At 66.9% G+C, this 18,511-nt stretch overlaps 1 protein-coding gene across 11 annotated transcripts in view; it reads right to left on the bottom strand.

Annotated features, from left to right (window-relative positions):
• Positions 1-9,920: 9,920 nt before the first annotated feature.
• The window catches only part of MED24 (mediator complex subunit 24), a 73,612-nt gene continuing 65,021 nt past the window's right edge, over positions 9,921-18,511 (bottom strand). For 6 of the 11 annotated variants that reach the window (XM_048517667.1, XM_048517672.1, XM_048517666.1 and 3 more), the window contains exons 23-25: positions 16,832-16,946; positions 11,389-11,469; positions 9,922-10,410 (exon numbers count right to left, since the gene is read on the bottom strand). In XM_048517667.1, coding sequence (XP_048373624.1) covers positions 10,064-10,410; positions 11,389-11,469; positions 16,832-16,946 — 543 coding nt within the window. In that variant the 3' untranslated portion in view covers positions 9,922-10,063. Of the gene's footprint in view, positions 10,411-11,388; positions 11,470-16,831; positions 16,947-18,511 lie in introns of all 11 variants that reach the window. The other 5 variants (XM_048517677.1, XM_048517676.1, XM_048517675.1 and 2 more) reach the window with 3 other exon arrangements.

Raw genomic sequence — 18,511 nt, forward strand, 5'->3', positions numbered from 1 at the left:
GGGGGTGGGGGGGGGGGGGGGTGGGGGGGGGGGGGGGTGGGGGGGGGGGGGGGTGGGGGGGGGGGGGGGTGGGGGGGGGGGGGGGTGGGGGGGGGGGGGGGTGGGGGGGGGGGGGGGTGGGGGGGGGGGGGGGTGGGGGGGGGGGGGGGTGGGGGGGGGGGGGGGTGGGGGGGGGGGGGGGTGGGGGGGGGGGGGGGTGGGGGGGGGGGGGGGTGGGGGGGGGGGGGGGTGGGGGGGGGGGGGGGTGGGGGGGGGGGGGGGTGGGGGGGGGGGGGGGTGGGGGGGGGGGGGGGTGGGGGGGGGGGGGGGTGGGGGGGGGGGGGGGTGGGGGGGGGGGGGGGTGGGGGGGGGGGGGGGTGGGGGGGGGGGGGGGTGGGGGGGGGGGGGGGTGGGGGGGGGGGGGGGTGGGGGGGGGGGGGGGTGGGGGGGGGGGGGGGTGGGGGGGGGGGGGGGTGGGGGGGGGGGGGGGTGGGGGGGGGGGGGGGTGGGGGGGGGGGGGGGTGGGGGGGGGGGGGGGTGGGGGGGGGGGGGGGTGGGGGGGGGGGGGGGTGGGGGGGGGGGGGGGTGGGGGGGGGGGGGGGTGGGGGGGGGGGGGGGTGGGGGGGGGGGGGGGTGGGGGGGGGGGGGGGTGGGGGGGGGGGGGGGTGGGGGGGGGGGGGGGTGGGGGGGGGGGGGGGTGGGGGGGGGGGGGGGTGGGGGGGGGGGGGGGTGGGGGGGGGGGGGGGTGGGGGGGGGGGGGGGTGGGGGGGGGGGGGGGTGGGGGGGGGGGGGGGTGGGGGGGGGGGGGGGTGGGGGGGGGGGGGGGTGGGGGGGGGGGGGGGTGGGGGGGGGGGGGGGTGGGGGGGGGGGGGGGTGGGGGGGGGGGGGGGTGGGGGGGGGGGGGGGTGGGGGGGGGGGGGGGTGGGGGGGGGGGGGGGTGGGGGGGGGGGGGGGTGGGGGGGGGGGGGGGTGGGGGGGGGGGGGGGTGGGGGGGGGGGGGGGTGGGGGGGGGGGGGGGTGGGGGGGGGGGGGGGTGGGGGGGGGGGGGGGTGGGGGGGGGGGGGGGTGGGGGGGGGGGGGGGTGGGGGGGGGGGGGGGTGGGGGGGGGGGGGGGTGGGGGGGGGGGGGGGTGGGGGGGGGGGGGGGTGGGGGGGGGGGGGGGTGGGGGGGGGGGGGGGTGGGGGGGGGGGGGGGTGGGGGGGGGGGGGGGTGGGGGGGGGGGGGGGTGGGGGGGGGGGGGGGTGGGGGGGGGGGGGGGTGGGGGGGGGGGGGGGTGGGGGGGGGGGGGGGTGGGGGGGGGGGGGGGTGGGGGGGGGGGGGGGTGGGGGGGGGGGGGGGTGGGGGGGGGGGGGGGTGGGGGGGGGGGGGGGTGGGGGGGGGGGGGGGTGGGGGGGGGGGGGGGTGGGGGGGGGGGGGGGTGGGGGGGGGGGGGGGTGGGGGGGGGGGGGGGTGGGGGGGGGGGGGGGTGGGGGGGGGGGGGGGTGGGGGGGGGGGGGGGTGGGGGGGGGGGGGGGTGGGGGGGGGGGGGGGTGGGGGGGGGGGGGGGTGGGGGGGGGGGGGGGTGGGGGGGGGGGGGGGTGGGGGGGGGGGGGGGTGGGGGGGGGGGGGGGTGGGGGGGGGGGGGGGTGGGGGGGGGGGGGGGTGGGGGGGGGGGGGGGTGGGGGGGGGGGGGGGTGGGGGGGGGGGGGGGTGGGGGGGGGGGGGGGTGGGGGGGGGGGGGGGTGGGGGGGGGGGGGGGTGGGGGGGGGGGGGGGTGGGGGGGGGGGGGGGTGGGGGGGGGGGGGGGTGGGGGGGGGGGGGGGTGGGGGGGGGGGGGGGTGGGGGGGGGGGGGGGTGGGGGGGGGGGGGGGTGGGGGGGGGGGGGGGTGGGGGGGGGGGGGGGTGGGGGGGGGGGGGGGTGGGGGGGGGGGGGGGTGGGGGGGGGGGGGGGTGGGGGGGGGGGGGGGTGGGGGGGGGGGGGGGTGGGGGGGGGGGGGGGTGGGGGGGGGGGGGGGTGGGGGGGGGGGGGGGTGGGGGGGGGGGGGGGTGGGGGGGGGGGGGGGTGGGGGGGGGGGGGGGTGGGGGGGGGGGGGGGTGGGGGGGGGGGGGGGTGGGGGGGGGGGGGGGTGGGGGGGGGGGGGGGTGGGGGGGGGGGGGGGTGGGGGGGGGGGGGGGTGGGGGGGGGGGGGGGTGGGGGGGGGGGGGGGTGGGGGGGGGGGGGGGTGGGGGGGGGGGGGGGTGGGGGGGGGGGGGGGTGGGGGGGGGGGGGGGTGGGGGGGGGGGGGGGTGGGGGGGGGGGGGGGTGGGGGGGGGGGGGGGTGGGGGGGGGGGGGGGTGGGGGGGGGGGGGGGTGGGGGGGGGGGGGGGTGGGGGGGGGGGGGGGTGGGGGGGGGGGGGGGTGGGGGGGGGGGGGGGTGGGGGGGGGGGGGGGTGGGGGGGGGGGGGGGTGGGGGGGGGGGGGGGTGGGGGGGGGGGGGGGTGGGGGGGGGGGGGGGTGGGGGGGGGGGGGGGTGGGGGGGGGGGGGGGTGGGGGGGGGGGGGGGTGGGGGGGGGGGGGGGTGGGGGGGGGGGGGGGTGGGGGGGGGGGGGGGTGGGGGGGGGGGGGGGTGGGGGGGGGGGGGGGTGGGGGGGGGGGGGGGTGGGGGGGGGGGGGGGTGGGGGGGGGGGGGGGTGGGGGGGGGGGGGGGTGGGGGGGGGGGGGGGTGGGGGGGGGGGGGGGTGGGGGGGGGGGGGGGTGGGGGGGGGGGGGGGTGGGGGGGGGGGGGGGTGGGGGGGGGGGGGGGTGGGGGGGGGGGGGGGTGGGGGGGGGGGGGGGTGGGGGGGGGGGGGGGTGGGGGGGGGGGGGGGTGGGGGGGGGGGGGGGTGGGGGGGGGGGGGGGTGGGGGGGGGGGGGGGTGGGGGGGGGGGGGGGTGGGGGGGGGGGGGGGTGGGGGGGGGGGGGGGTGGGGGGGGGGGGGGGTGGGGGGGGGGGGGGGTGGGGGGGGGGGGGGGTGGGGGGGGGGGGGGGTGGGGGGGGGGGGGGGTGGGGGGGGGGGGGGGTGGGGGGGGGGGGGGGTGGGGGGGGGGGGGGGTGGGGGGGGGGGGGGGTGGGGGGGGGGGGGGGTGGGGGGGGGGGGGGGTGGGGGGGGGGGGGGGTGGGGGGGGGGGGGGGTGGGGGGGGGGGGGGGTGGGGGGGGGGGGGGGTGGGGGGGGGGGGGGGTGGGGGGGGGGGGGGGTGGGGGGGGGGGGGGGTGGGGGGGGGGGGGGGTGGGGGGGGGGGGGGGTGGGGGGGGGGGGGGGTGGGGGGGGGGGGGGGTGGGGGGGGGGGGGGGTGGGGGGGGGGGGGGGTGGGGGGGGGGGGGGGTGGGGGGGGGGGGGGGTGGGGGGGGGGGGGGGTGGGGGGGGGGGGGGGTGGGGGGGGGGGGGGGTGGGGGGGGGGGGGGGTGGGGGGGGGGGGGGGTGGGGGGGGGGGGGGGTGGGGGGGGGGGGGGGTGGGGGGGGGGGGGGGTGGGGGGGGGGGGGGGTGGGGGGGGGGGGGGGTGGGGGGGGGGGGGGGTGGGGGGGGGGGGGGGTGGGGGGGGGGGGGGGTGGGGGGGGGGGGGGGTGGGGGGGGGGGGGGGTGGGGGGGGGGGGGGGTGGGGGGGGGGGGGGGTGGGGGGGGGGGGGGGTGGGGGGGGGGGGGGGTGGGGGGGGGGGGGGGTGGGGGGGGGGGGGGGTGGGGGGGGGGGGGGGTGGGGGGGGGGGGGGGTGGGGGGGGGGGGGGGTGGGGGGGGGGGGGGGTGGGGGGGGGGGGGGGTGGGGGGGGGGGGGGGTGGGGGGGGGGGGGGGTGGGGGGGGGGGGGGGTGGGGGGGGGGGGGGGTGGGGGGGGGGGGGGGTGGGGGGGGGGGGGGGTGGGGGGGGGGGGGGGTGGGGGGGGGGGGGGGTGGGGGGGGGGGGGGGTGGGGGGGGGGGGGGGTGGGGGGGGGGGGGGGTGGGGGGGGGGGGGGGTGGGGGGGGGGGGGGGTGGGGGGGGGGGGGGGTGGGGGGGGGGGGGGGTGGGGGGGGGGGGGGGTGGGGGGGGGGGGGGGTGGGGGGGGGGGGGGGTGGGGGGGGGGGGGGGTGGGGGGGGGGGGGGGTGGGGGGGGGGGGGGGTGGGGGGGGGGGGGGGTGGGGGGGGGGGGGGGTGGGGGGGGGGGGGGGTGGGGGGGGGGGGGGGTGGGGGGGGGGGGGGGTGGGGGGGGGGGGGGGTGGGGGGGGGGGGGGGTGGGGGGGGGGGGGGGTGGGGGGGGGGGGGGGTGGGGGGGGGGGGGGGTGGGGGGGGGGGGGGGTGGGGGGGGGGGGGGGTGGGGGGGGGGGGGGGTGGGGGGGGGGGGGGGTGGGGGGGGGGGGGGGTGGGGGGGGGGGGGGGTGGGGGGGGGGGGGGGTGGGGGGGGGGGGGGGTGGGGGGGGGGGGGGGTGGGGGGGGGGGGGGGTGGGGGGGGGGGGGGGTGGGGGGGGGGGGGGGTGGGGGGGGGGGGGGGTGGGGGGGGGGGGGGGTGGGGGGGGGGGGGGGTGGGGGGGGGGGGGGGTGGGGGGGGGGGGGGGTGGGGGGGGGGGGGGGTGGGGGGGGGGGGGGGTGGGGGGGGGGGGGGGTGGGGGGGGGGGGGGGTGGGGGGGGGGGGGGGTGGGGGGGGGGGGGGGTGGGGGGGGGGGGGGGTGGGGGGGGGGGGGGGTGGGGGGGGGGGGGGGTGGGGGGGGGGGGGGGTGGGGGGGGGGGGGGGTGGGGGGGGGGGGGGGTGGGGGGGGGGGGGGGTGGGGGGGGGGGGGGGTGGGGGGGGGGGGGGGTGGGGGGGGGGGGGGGTGGGGGGGGGGGGGGGTGGGGGGGGGGGGGGGTGGGGGGGGGGGGGGGTGGGGGGGGGGGGGGGTGGGGGGGGGGGGGGGTGGGGGGGGGGGGGGGTGGGGGGGGGGGGGGGTGGGGGGGGGGGGGGGTGGGGGGGGGGGGGGGTGGGGGGGGGGGGGGGTGGGGGGGGGGGGGGGTGGGGGGGGGGGGGGGTGGGGGGGGGGGGGGGTGGGGGGGGGGGGGGGTGGGGGGGGGGGGGGGTGGGGGGGGGGGGGGGTGGGGGGGGGGGGGGGTGGGGGGGGGGGGGGGTGGGGGGGGGGGGGGGTGGGGGGGGGGGGGGGTGGGGGGGGGGGGGGGTGGGGGGGGGGGGGGGTGGGGGGGGGGGGGGGTGGGGGGGGGGGGGGGTGGGGGGGGGGGGGGGTGGGGGGGGGGGGGGGTGGGGGGGGGGGGGGGTGGGGGGGGGGGGGGGTGGGGGGGGGGGGGGGTGGGGGGGGGGGGGGGTGGGGGGGGGGGGGGGTGGGGGGGGGGGGGGGTGGGGGGGGGGGGGGGTGGGGGGGGGGGGGGGTGGGGGGGGGGGGGGGTGGGGGGGGGGGGGGGTGGGGGGGGGGGGGGGTGGGGGGGGGGGGGGGTGGGGGGGGGGGGGGGTGGGGGGGGGGGGGGGTGGGGGGGGGGGGGGGTGGGGGGGGGGGGGGGTGGGGGGGGGGGGGGGTGGGGGGGGGGGGGGGTGGGGGGGGGGGGGGGTGGGGGGGGGGGGGGGTGGGGGGGGGGGGGGGTGGGGGGGGGGGGGGGTGGGGGGGGGGGGGGGTGGGGGGGGGGGGGGGTGGGGGGGGGGGGGGGTGGGGGGGGGGGGGGGTGGGGGGGGGGGGGGGTGGGGGGGGGGGGGGGTGGGGGGGGGGGGGGGTGGGGGGGGGGGGGGGTGGGGGGGGGGGGGGGTGGGGGGGGGGGGGGGTGGGGGGGGGGGGGGGTGGGGGGGGGGGGGGGTGGGGGGGGGGGGGGGTGGGGGGGGGGGGGGGTGGGGGGGGGGGGGGGTGGGGGGGGGGGGGGGTGGGGGGGGGGGGGGGTGGGGGGGGGGGGGGGTGGGGGGGGGGGGGGGTGGGGGGGGGGGGGGGTGGGGGGGGGGGGGGGTGGGGGGGGGGGGGGGTGGGGGGGGGGGGGGGTGGGGGGGGGGGGGGGTGGGGGGGGGGGGGGGTGGGGGGGGGGGGGGGTGGGGGGGGGGGGGGGTGGGGGGGGGGGGGGGTGGGGGGGGGGGGGGGTGGGGGGGGGGGGGGGTGGGGGGGGGGGGGGGTGGGGGGGGGGGGGGGTGGGGGGGGGGGGGGGTGGGGGGGGGGGGGGGTGGGGGGGGGGGGGGGTGGGGGGGGGGGGGGGTGGGGGGGGGGGGGGGTGGGGGGGGGGGGGGGTGGGGGGGGGGGGGGGTGGGGGGGGGGGGGGGTGGGGGGGGGGGGGGGTGGGGGGGGGGGGGGGTGGGGGGGGGGGGGGGTGGGGGGGGGGGGGGGTGGGGGGGGGGGGGGGTGGGGGGGGGGGGGGGTGGGGGGGGGGGGGGGTGGGGGGGGGGGGGGGTGGGGGGGGGGGGGGGTGGGGGGGGGGGGGGGTGGGGGGGGGGGGGGGTGGGGGGGGGGGGGGGTGGGGGGGGGGGGGGGTGGGGGGGGGGGGGGGTGGGGGGGGGGGGGGGTGGGGGGGGGGGGGGGTGGGGGGGGGGGGGGGTGGGGGGGGGGGGGGGTGGGGGGGGGGGGGGGTGGGGGGGGGGGGGGGTGGGGGGGGGGGGGGGTGGGGGGGGGGGGGGGTGGGGGGGGGGGGGGGTGGGGGGGGGGGGGGGTGGGGGGGGGGGGGGGTGGGGGGGGGGGGGGGTGGGGGGGGGGGGGGGTGGGGGGGGGGGGGGGTGGGGGGGGGGGGGGGTGGGGGGGGGGGGGGGTGGGGGGGGGGGGGGGTGGGGGGGGGGGGGGGTGGGGGGGGGGGGGGGTGGGGGGGGGGGGGGGTGGGGGGGGGGGGGGGTGGGGGGGGGGGGGGGTGGGGGGGGGGGGGGGTGGGGGGGGGGGGGGGTGGGGGGGGGGGGGGGTGGGGGGGGGGGGGGGTGGGGGGGGGGGGGGGTGGGGGGGGGGGGGGGTGGGGGGGGGGGGGGGTGGGGGGGGGGGGGGGTGGGGGGGGGGGGGGGTGGGGGGGGGGGGGGGTGGGGGGGGGGGGGGGTGGGGGGGGGGGGGGGTGGGGGGGGGGGGGGGTGGGGGGGGGGGGGGGTGGGGGGGGGGGGGGGTGGGGGGGGGGGGGGGTGGGGGGGGGGGGGGGTGGGGGGGGGGGGGGGTGGGGGGGGGGGGGGGTGGGGGGGGGGGGGGGTGGGGGGGGGGGGGGGTGGGGGGGGGGGGGGGTGGGGGGGGGGGGGGGTGGGGGGGGGGGGGGGTGGGGGGGGGGGGGGGTGGGGGGGGGGGGGGGTGGGGGGGGGGGGGGGTGGGGGGGGGGGGGGGTGGGGGGGGGGGGGGGTGGGGGGGGGGGGGGGTGGGGGGGGGGGGGGGTGGGGGGGGGGGGGGGTGGGGGGGGGGGGGGGTGGGGGGGGGGGGGGGTGGGGGGGGGGGGGGGTGGGGGGGGGGGGGGGTGGGGGGGGGGGGGGGTGGGGGGGGGGGGGGGTGGGGGGGGGGGGGGGTGGGGGGGGGGGGGGGTGGGGGGGGGGGGGGGTGGGGGGGGGGGGGGGTGGGGGGGGGGGGGGGTGGGGGGGGGGGGGGGTGGGGGGGGGGGGGGGTGGGGGGGGGGGGGGGTGGGGGGGGGGGGGGGTGGGGGGGGGGGGGGGTGGGGGGGGGGGGGGGTGGGGGGGGGGGGGGGTGGGGGGGGGGGGGGGTGGGGGGGGGGGGGGGTGGGGGGGGGGGGGGGTGGGGGGGGGGGGGGGTGGGGGGGGGGGGGGGTGGGGGGGGGGGGGGGTGGGGGGGGGGGGGGGCGGGGGGGGGGGGGGGTGGGGGGGGGGGGGGGTGGGCGGGGGCGGGGGCGGGGGGGGGGGGGGGGGGGGGGGGGGGGGGGGGGGGGGGGTGCGGCGGGGCGGAGGGGGCGAGGGGGGGGGGGGCGGGGGGGGGGGCCGGGGGGGGGGCGGGGGGGCGGGCGGGGGGGGGGGGGCGCGGGGGGGGCCGGGGGGGGGGGGGGGGGGGGGGGCGGGGGGGGGGGGGGGGGGGGGGGCGGGGGGGGCGGGGGGGGGGTGGGGGCCGGGGGGGCCAGCATGGCCAATTGGCCATGCTGGAAGGGGCTGATGGGAATTGTAGTCCATAACATCTGGAGTGCCAAAGGTTCGCCACCCGGTCATAGGGTTTCATTGGCTGATTACCCACTGCCGGCTGTTCCCTGCCCTCGTCCGCTCTGGCATAAAAAGTGAGAAGCACACACAGGGCAAGAGGAAGAGTGTTAGGACCAGAAATCTTGCTCCGACGTGTCTCCTCTCTTGGCACGCTGCAAAGAGGAAGCCCATCGGGACAAGATTCCTTGTCCTGACGCACTTCCCGTCCCCTCCAGGTGCCAGAGCACAGGTGGATAATTGGCTATTAAATTGACCTCAACCTTTCCACTATGTAATAAGCCATGAAGGGGATAATAAAGAGGTACACAGGCAAGAGAGCATCCTTGCAGCTGGGTGTTGTGGGTTTTTCGGGCTGTGCGGCCATGTCACAATGTGCCACAGAGTGAAACACATCTCACTTTGATACGCCTCTAAAGATGCCAGCGATAGTTGCAGGTGAAATGCTAGGAACAGAAACAAGATGGCAGCCCAGAAAACCCACAGTAGCCAGTTGATTCCAGCGTGAAAAGCCTAGGACAATATATTCCTACAGCCTTAAAAAATAAACCTAGCAATCTTCCCAGCATTTGTTCTGTTTTGAATGTCTCCCGGGAAACGTATTTCACTTAGACTTCTGCAATTTTCTTTGGTACTTCCTTTTCCTGCTGATGGACTCCCTCTAGTGGCAGGAAAGTCACAGGTCTGAGCAGTGAGGATTTTCTTCCATGATGGTTTTGAAAAGCAGTCCCCATGTTTGCCATTAGAAAAGAGAAGAACATCCCGCAGCCTTTCTAACTGTAACCACGGGGACAGCTTTTTCAAGGGTAAGAACAGCATTCAAGAATAGAGACTTCTTGAACCCTTCTCTCCCCTTCCCTTACCATTTTCCTATTGGAAAAAGCTACCTTTGAGGCAGAGGTGTAGCTGGGCCATTCTGTGCCTGGCGCGCACTCCGTGTTTTCTGCCCCACCCCCCCACCCCAGCGCCTGGTGGGAACTACACTTCCCATGAGACCTTGGGGCTTGCAAGGTCTCTTGGAAAGTGTAGTTCCCACCAGGCCATTTTCAGCCTCAAGGGAACAGGCCGCTTTTCCACCCTGCACTGTTTCAATAAGGTAAAGCGGGGGGGGGGGGGCACCGCCGGGGGATGGTGGGTTGGGGTTAGGGGTTAGTTGTGTGCCCGGTGCAACGCCTCCCTTGTTCCCTGGTAGCTTCACCTCTGCCTTGAGGCCATTTTAGAAAAAAATATTACAGGAACTTTTAGTTTGCCTACCAAAACAGGTAACTTGGGAAAAGCAACCTTTCTGCCATTTGTACCTTTGAGTATGAACTTATCTCTATGGATGTGCACTTCATGCATTTGATGGAGTGAGCTCCAATTCAAGAGATTTTGTTGCTTCAGGCAGGAGTCCCCCATCTTTTTCAGGCTGCAGTCACTTTCCAGATTCTGATGAAATGTGGCGGATGCTGTTGCAAAATGGCTGCCTCAGGAGGCAGAGCCAGCCACAAAATGGCCACAGCAGCTTATCTTCAGACAAGTGAAGATCCTTGTGTTGTAGTGGCAGCTGCTGCCAAAGCAATGTTTTTAAAAATCTGCACAGCCAATCAGAAGTCTGGCTAAGTAAAAGCCTCATCTAGCCCCATCCACTTTCTAAAAGACTGGGTAGGCGCCAGAAGAGGAAGAAAGAAGAAGAGTTTGTATTTATATCCCCCCTTTCTCTCCTGCAGGAGACTCAAAGGGGCTGACAAACTCATTTCCCTTCCCCCCTCACAACAAACACCCTATGAGGTAGGTGGGGCTGAGAGAGCTCCGTAGAGCTCTTACTAGCCCAAGGTCACCCAGCTGGTTTGTGTGGGAGTGCACAGGCTAATGTGAATTCCCCAGATAAGCCTCCACAGCTCAAGCGGCAGAGTGGGGAATCAAACCCAGTTCCTCCAGATTAGAGTCCACCTGCTCTCAACCACTGCTCCATGAGCACCATGTTGGAGATCTCTCCTCCTGTGTTCCACTGGCCCTATTTAATAGTGCTGCAATTAACCAACTGGAATACCCTGCTGGATTAAAGGTGGGAAAGTGCAACTGATCAAAACTGCAAGAACACTGACAACGTATGTAACTGCAGCTGCCAAAAGAAACAGCAGGTGGGGAAATTTGCCCAGAAAATAATAAAAAGGATCCCAAAGGCTCCTGCCCCACTGCAAGGCTCATTAAGAGGAGGCCAGTTCCCTGAAGGACGAGTCAAAGAAGCCCCACAAGGAACTACTCCAAGAAGTGAACTGACCATAGTGAAAGGCATGAACTGAAGGATGCTGCAACGGCTACCCTGCTCCAAGCATTCCACACATTCTTCCATGAACCACTGGACAAACTGGGTGTGCGTTCCGGCGGTCTTGGCGCCCAAAATGGAGGAGATCAGCAGGAAGAGGTTGGCTGAGGAACAGACAAGTGAAGAACGTAAGCAAAGCCCAGCCCCTGGTGCACAAAACTATGTCAAACATGACATTGCAAATAGAGCTTCACATTTCTAAAGCAGTGCTGAGCATTCAGAACATTCCACACACATTACCTGACTGTCATGCTTACAATGACCCTGCCAGGGGGTGGTGGTTGTTATTATCCCTACATTGTGGAGAAGGGCGGCCTGAAGCCAAAAAGCAGCCATCTTGTCTAAGGCCACCTAGGGAGCTAAGGGCAGAGAGGAGATTTCTGGATCATGGCTCATTCTCCTAACTACCATATTAAGCCAACTCTCACCCCATCATCCTAACATTAAGTTATTAAACTGCAGCCGGGGGCAGGTTAGGAGAAAATGTTCAAAGTCCTTAGCAGCCAGTACAAATTTTTTAGGAGCACAACACACTTCATGAGCCCACACAGGTACCGGAAAGGGGGTATAAGTATTTTAATTAATGAATGAAAAATAAATTATAACAAGTACATTTCTAGCCTACAGAGATAAGCCGCCACCGCCGCTGCCACAACCCCATTTCTTCTCTGGGGGGAATGTCTGAGACTCCTCTCAGGGATTTTCTTCATGAAACAAACTGGTTGTACTGATAAGCTGAGACTGGCAGTTAATATCCAAACTGAGAGACCCATGTAGAGGATCACAGGTTGTCAAAAATAATCACGACCCTGTTCCTGAACCGCAGGCACAGCCTAGAGGGGCTGGTGACTTCTGAGAACAGAAGAGCAACTCCTATACTTAAGAGACACACTTCACTTCTTAAAATCCCAGGAACAAACTTGAGCAGTATGAGAAAAAGTTTCACAAGCAGAGTCCTTTGTGATCTCAAAATCAAACAAAAACTCTGCATAATTTGGACCTGGGCTTAAAAGTTTTGTCAGGTAAGCCTCTGGAAAGTTCTGGAACATTCCCCACAACCTGGATAGAACTAAAAGTCTTACCTAACACTCTGTTGAGGGGGTCTCTCATGCTGACTGTGTGGAGCTGCGAGGCAGAGAGCGAACTGCTCATGGTCCGGTCTGCTAAAGAAAGAGAAAAAAAAATTAACATTGGAGATTGGGGGGCGGGGGGGGGGGGGAGAGGGAAGAGGCTCAAGTTCTTCGAGGGACCCAAGATGACAAAAAAGGAAAGGCCAAACCCATGAGTGTGGCACGACAACTTTGACATTTGATATCATTCTTCACTCAGGATATGAGAAATATAACAATCACATTTTGTATTTTTGTCTCACAATACACAGTGTCCTGGTAACAGAACACCTCGGAAAGTAAAGCTGGAAAAATTGCCCCTGTACGGTGGAGCAGAAGCAAATTGGGGAGTCAGGGTGGGGGCAGGGAGACACACACACATGCACAAGCAGCTGGGCATAAAGAACAGTGGCTTGCTTCAAGGGTCAACTTCTAAGTCAGAGGGCCCCAGTGCAGTGCTTGTGGCAACAGGGCATGCTCCAACACCTTTCGTGGTGACAAGAGAGTTGGCAGGGCCAGATGGGGCTTTTCCCCAGCAAGGCTTCTGATTGGCTGAACCTCCAGTGTTATCCATTCTGTGGCATTCATTTTTCAAAGGTTGCCCCCTCCCATCCCCACCCAATCAAATTCTTTCCTTCCACTCTCATTCACAGCCACGCTGCCCTTCAGAAATCAAACACCGAAACCCCAAGGGGCTCTGCTGGAGCCAGGAAAAAAACGCTGAAGAGAGATTTGGTCTGAGCACACCCGCTTGCCTGCTCTCAAAACCAGCTTCACCAGCAACTGTTCCCCTTTACTCAAGCCTACAATAAGTCTTGAATGGGTGGACTGACAGGTGTGTGTCAAGGGAGGGGGCCCCAGGAACTGTGCAACACATTGCGACTCTGATTAAAACAACACAGCAGGGAGACCAGACAAGACACCCAACAGACCCTGCTTTGGCCCATAAGGGACAAGAATGTCACAATTGCCTGTGGAGATAACACACCCAAAACTACTCCATAATGCAAGCCAGCAACTGCATTCTGTTGCCCCTCGCTCCGCAGCCTCCTTTGGCCAATTAGCTGGAGGGGAATGGGTCCATGGCCATGGCCCTTAAAACAGCTCCTAAGTCTGGAACTTGCATGATTTGGCTATGCTAGACACTTTACTGCTCATATTTCTAGAGCCCAACCTTGGCTGGTGGGCTTCATGAGAGGTTGGACTAAATGTGTTTTTTAAAATCCCTGTGGAGGCTTATCTGGGGAATTCAGATTAGCCTGTGCACTCCCACACACACCAGCTGGGTGACCACGGGCTAGTCACAGCTTTTTGGAGCTCTCTCAGCCCCACCCACCTCACAGGGTGTTTGTTGTGAGGGGGGAAGGGCAAGGAGATTTGATTCTCTTTGAGTCTCCTACAGGAGAAGAAGGGGGGTATAAATCCAAACTCTTCTTATTGATGTTACATTGCTTATCAGTTGTCTTATCCTATTAACATTGACTTACACTATGTACCGTATATACTCATGTATAAGCTGACTTTTTCAGCACATTTTTAATGCTGAAAAAGCCCCCCTTGGCTTATACTTGGGTAGGCTTATACTCGAGTATATACGAATCATCTTATACTCGAATATATATTGGCAAAGTCGTCTTAATTACTTTGGCCTTTATTCCAGGTGGGCTTACAGAGCTAGTTTACTATTTTTCTTTGAAATAAATATTCAAAAACATTTAACCTACTGATGCCTCAATTAATGTAATTTTATTGGTATCTATTTTTATTTTTGAAATTTACCAGTAGCTGCTGCATTTCCCTCCCTAGGCTTATACTCGAGTCAATAAGTTTTCCCAGTTTTTTGTGGTAAAATTAGGTGTCTCGGCTTACATTCGGGTCGGCTTATACTCTAGTATATACGGTAATCCCATCTTGCGTCTCAGTGATAAAGGTGGACTATAGATGATATAAATTAAAAAAAATTGATTACTGCCTCTTTCCAGTTTTCCAGTACAATGAGAAGTAATAACTCCAGGAATTGTGCCTTGGATCCTAGATTGGTGTTCCATGAGCATAATAGCAATTCTGCCAATGGAAGAGAAGGAAAGGACAATTTACGCTCATCCTCCCCATACTGCAGGCCCACTTGCCCCCCACATGGCTCCTGGGGGTCATTCACTGATCCACAGGAGGGCATGGGGCATGGAGAGAAGGTTGCAGTGGGAGGTGGATTTATGAGAATGGGCTTCATTTAGCACAACCCGGCTTGTGCAACTTGGCTTCCAAACCTCAGGGCGAATGCTGCCACTGAGTCACAGATCAAGGCACAAGGTGTTGGGCTTTCGTGGCTGTTGTAATTCATCCGTGTGTAAACCATTGCAACGGAAGAGGAAATGATCCCTGCCAACTCAGCTGCTAAGGAATCAGGATGGAAGAAAAAATCCCAGATGTCACTGCTACCAGCAGAGGGTGGAGAAAAGCGAAACTACAGACAAAGGATCATGAAATATGGGGAAACTGAACCTTAAAAACAATGGGAAAACATGCAAACTGAATGAAGCCAAACAGGATTCTCTGAATCACTGGGTGTGAATCCAAGGTTAGAAATAGTGACAGTCCCAATTCTCATAAACCACCGGTCAGTTCTTTATCGCTCAGTTCTTGCTCACTCACGTCTCCGGGCTGATAACTTGGGCAATGGTGGACACCCTTGACTGCATTCTATCCACATTTGCTGTCAACCCTTCCCATAAACATCTGAATGCCAGGAAGTGGGACGTGCAGTGTGGCCATCTTGTCCGTGGAATGGCATTTGAGGGGTTAAGACACTGTTAACTTTTTTTACAGCAGCCCATTTGTCTGCAAGCGCACTCAGTGCAACTGTTCCTTTTCCTCTCCCGGGGCAAGCTCCAGAAGGAGGGAAAACATCTACTTCTTAAGTGGACTGCCAACCAAAACAGTGGGTTCTAGATCAAATCAAGCCTAAACTCTCCTTAGAAGCTAAAATGGCTAAACTGAGGCTATTGTATTTCGGTTGATTGATGAAAAGACAAGGAAAAGAAGAAGATCCAACATGAGATGGATAGACTTGATAAAAGAAGCCTGGCCCTCAGTCTGCAAGACCTGAGCAAGGCTGTTGGAGGACACTGATTGATGGGATTGTCATTAGTTGGAATCCACCTGATGGCACTTAAAATCATGAATGGAAGGCACTAACTGGCTCATGCCAATGATGTCGCCTATCTCACCCCTAAATCATGAAAGCAGTTCATGAAAAAAAAATGAAAAGAATGTTTGTGGCCCGTAGTGTATGAAATAAAACCAAGAAGTAAGTGCAGAAGTGCGCAAGAAGTAGAGTAAGAAGTAGTGAAGGATAAGAGGTATGAAGGCGAAATAAGCGTTACGAGTGTGCGCTTTCAACGCTTCCCAAAGGGAGTGTGGAAGGAGAGTGAATTATTTCAAAGCACCAGGAGAAAAAACCAAAGGTTTGAGATTTGATTTGTTAGTGAGTATCCGAGCCAAATTGACAGTGCTGACAAATAATTCACTGTAACTGCTATTTAAAGAGGACATTGGTCTTCAACCCAAGCCCGCCAAAAATACTCCCCATCTTCAGTCACCCCTTGTTTATTATCATAGTAGGCCCTCATCATTTGTGAGGGATTAATTCCTGGGACCACCACACATAGCAAAATCCATGCATAGATTTGCTGCTTCTGGCAGCAAAATTTAATTATTTAATGGCTACAATGATTGGGATAAGAACAGGCTGGAGACTCTGTGTCTCATGACCAAGTCACACAATTCTCAGAGAGCAAGAGAAGTTATTGTTGCTGTTTTTTAAAAAAAGGGGGAATGTAAAGGGAAGTTTGGCTCAAATCCCCACTCTGCTATGGAAAGCAGCTGGTGACCCTGGGCCAGTCACACCCCCTGGCTAGTATTTTGATGGGATACCTCCAAGGGATATCAGAGACGTGATGAAGAAGCGGGCAATGGCTAAGCACCTCTGAACATCTCTTGCCTTAGAGACCTTACCAGGAAAGCAAGAGCATAACACACCATCAGTTTTTCAGAGGAATGTTAAAATACGTTCTATTTTAATGGCACTTTAGCACTTTTTTATCCTCTTACTAGGCGGGGCTGGCCCGCGTGTTTGCTGTAACTTATTATTGAGGTGAAATGGGAGAGTAGGGGAACGGTAGCAGCAAATCCAATTGCAGAAGGTCAGCGATACGTGCTCATTACAAACTACTGCAGCCTGATGCTGTCTGCGATGTCAGTGATGATGTGTGCCGCGCATTCCTTGGGGGGGGGATGGAAAGGCACCCCTCCCACACATCTAGGCTGGCTGGTCATGATCCTTTATCTGGGAGTAAGTTTGGTTGGTGGCAATGGGTGTCACTTCTGAGGAAACCCTCTGAGGGGCGTGATGCAGCCATTCAAAGTATGTCATGATCGCTGTACCGAGCTTACTCCTGAATAATGCGTGTCTGGTTTTCTTAACTGTAACCGCGGTATTCAAGGGAATCTGGAGGGTGCCCTGGCACCTCCACTCCCGAAATCCCTTGCCATGTCGCTCCTCACTCTCTTCAACACCGCATCCCTCACTTCTCTTCCCTTGCATGCCACCCCTCCCCTCCCACCCTTCCCTCTCCCTCCGCTAGGGAATGGAGTGGATCATATCAAAGATGCTGGGCCCCTGCGCTCCCCTCCCTTGCATGCCACCCTCACTCTCTCCCTCTCACTTTTCTTCCCTTCCATGCCTTTCCCTCCGTCCCTTTCCTCTCCCTCCCTCTCTTCCCTTGCATGCCACCCTTCCCTCTCCCTCCCTTCCCTCTCTCCACTCATGCCAGTATATTGGTAGTGACGTATGTGTTTCACTTCCACTCGAGTTACTGCCTATGCACTGTTTTCACTGCTCATATCTGGCCATCTGAAGCCGGAACATTGACTACAAACGACACAAGAGCATTCTAAAGGAGTTTGACAGTTACACACAGGCAGCTGCATGTCCTTCACCAGGGAGCGCCAGGAAAAAGGTGTTTTACCTGGGCCAGGTGTGAAATTTCAGGTATGTGAACATCTAAAAACACTCTCGCCTGGCTGACTATAGTGGTTGGGAATTTTCAGAGGAATTGGTCCAGCAGTTACTGAGGTATACTGTCATCAACAAAAACACTGTTAGCTTTTTATATATATAGATGTCTGTAAAAATTTGGAATTTGGCCTTTTAGGAATTATTGTATTACTGGTTGTTAACTGTAAATAAACATTCATTCTTATCAGGTTGCCTTCAGTCAGCTGTGATTTGATGGGAAAAACACAACAAAACTTAACCAGGATCAGAACTCGGGACTCTCCCCAAAACCCCAAAGGCTAGCCAACCTCTTCCATGGGACTCACTGGGCCCCGTTTAATTCTAGGAAAGGCTCCTCACCATGATTCCACTTACTGGGGCTGGACAGGATGCTGGTATCTTCCTCGTTGGAGCTGAGCAGGCGCATGAGTTTGGACGGTTGAGTGTCATCCAATGGGAAGAGGCTGATGTAATCCTGGAGGAGGGGCCAAAATGAAAGCAACCATCAATTGGCAGCCACTGATATTCACAAGGCAAGCATTCGGTGCCTGATCTTTTTAGTCACCTGCAAGCGTCCATCCCTTTCTGCCTCAAAGAGGAATAGGAGAAGGAGAAGAGGAGGAGTTTGGATTTATATTCCTCCCTTTCTCTTCTGCAGGAGACTCAAAGGAGCTGGCAATCTTCTTGCCCTTCCCCCGCACACAACAAACACCCTGTGAGGTGGGTGGGGCTGAGAGAGCTCTGAAGAACTATGACTAGCCCAAAGTCATCCAGCTGGCATGTGTTGGAGTGCACAAGCTAATCTGGTTCCCCCCCACAGCTCAAGTGGCAGAGTGGGGAATCAAACCTGGTTTTCCAGATTACAGTGTACCTGCATTTAACCACTACACAATGCTGGCTCTGGATGTGTGTAACCAGTGTCCCTGCTGACCTTCTTAAAATGCAAGTGGAGAAATGGCTAGAAAACAGTGGAAGGCCCGAGAAAACCTGCATCCCATACAGCTGACAGTCCAAGCTGTGAGCCTCCAGCAAGCCCCAGATTCAAATTCCTTCTCTGCTCTGAACGCTTAGAGGTCTCAGCTTCTACCTCCACCTGCTGTCTACAGGGAAACCAACACCATCCAACTTGTCAGCTTTTCCACAAGCTTGGCATATTCCTGATTTTCTTGGTGGTGGCTCCACAAGCACTGGAATCGACTTGGGCCAGGTTCTCTGCATATCTGCCCTTCCTCTGCATTTCCACAGTTAAGGAGTCAGTTAATTTTTTCCCGCCTGTGCCTTAAATGTGCCTCAAAACATTCCGGTCCTCTGGTAGTAACTTCCTGGTGGTCCCTGGCCCCAAGGACATCTGAGTAGCCTTGAGCCAGGACTTTCTCAGCCCTGGCTCCCGCTTGATGGAACTCTCTGTCAGCGGAGCCCAGGGTCCTGTGGGGCCGTAAACAGTTCTGCAGGTCCTACAAGGCAAGAGGTATCCTACCGGGCTTTTGGTTGAGGCAACCCATATGTCCAACCCATCTTGCTGGCCTCCCAAATTTAAAATTACATTTTAATTTTAACTTACTTTTCCAAATCTTTCAGTTAAACCTTCTCTTTCTGAAGGTTTGATGTCCCCTCCGCCCGCCGTCCCAAATACTGGAACCTGACAGGAAGCTGGGACGAGGGATATTGGTCTTTTAGACTCTGATTTTATTCTGCGCTATCTTATTAATTATGTTTGTGGTAATTGATCAGTTAATGTTTTAATGTTAAATTATAGTAATTGTATGTTGTTTTTATATGATGTGTGAAAGCAGCCCTGAGTCGGCATTAATCAGGAAATGGCAGGGTAGCAAATCTAATAAAATAAAAATAAAATAAAATAATAAAATAAAATAAAATAAAATAATCAGGATTTTCCAGGGAGGGCGCTGTGGTCCTTGGTGGAACCACAGTATCCTCCTTTAACTTGATTGTGCAAACGCATATCTATGAATCAATATCATGGCTGAGTTGTTTTAGAAACGGCACACAGATATCATTATAAAAATACAATGTCGTAGT

Source organism: Sphaerodactylus townsendi, linkage group LG15 (genome assembly GCF_021028975.2).
Source record: "Sphaerodactylus townsendi isolate TG3544 linkage group LG15, MPM_Stown_v2.3, whole genome shotgun sequence".
NCBI lineage: Eukaryota > Metazoa > Chordata > Lepidosauria > Squamata > Sphaerodactylidae > Sphaerodactylus > Sphaerodactylus townsendi.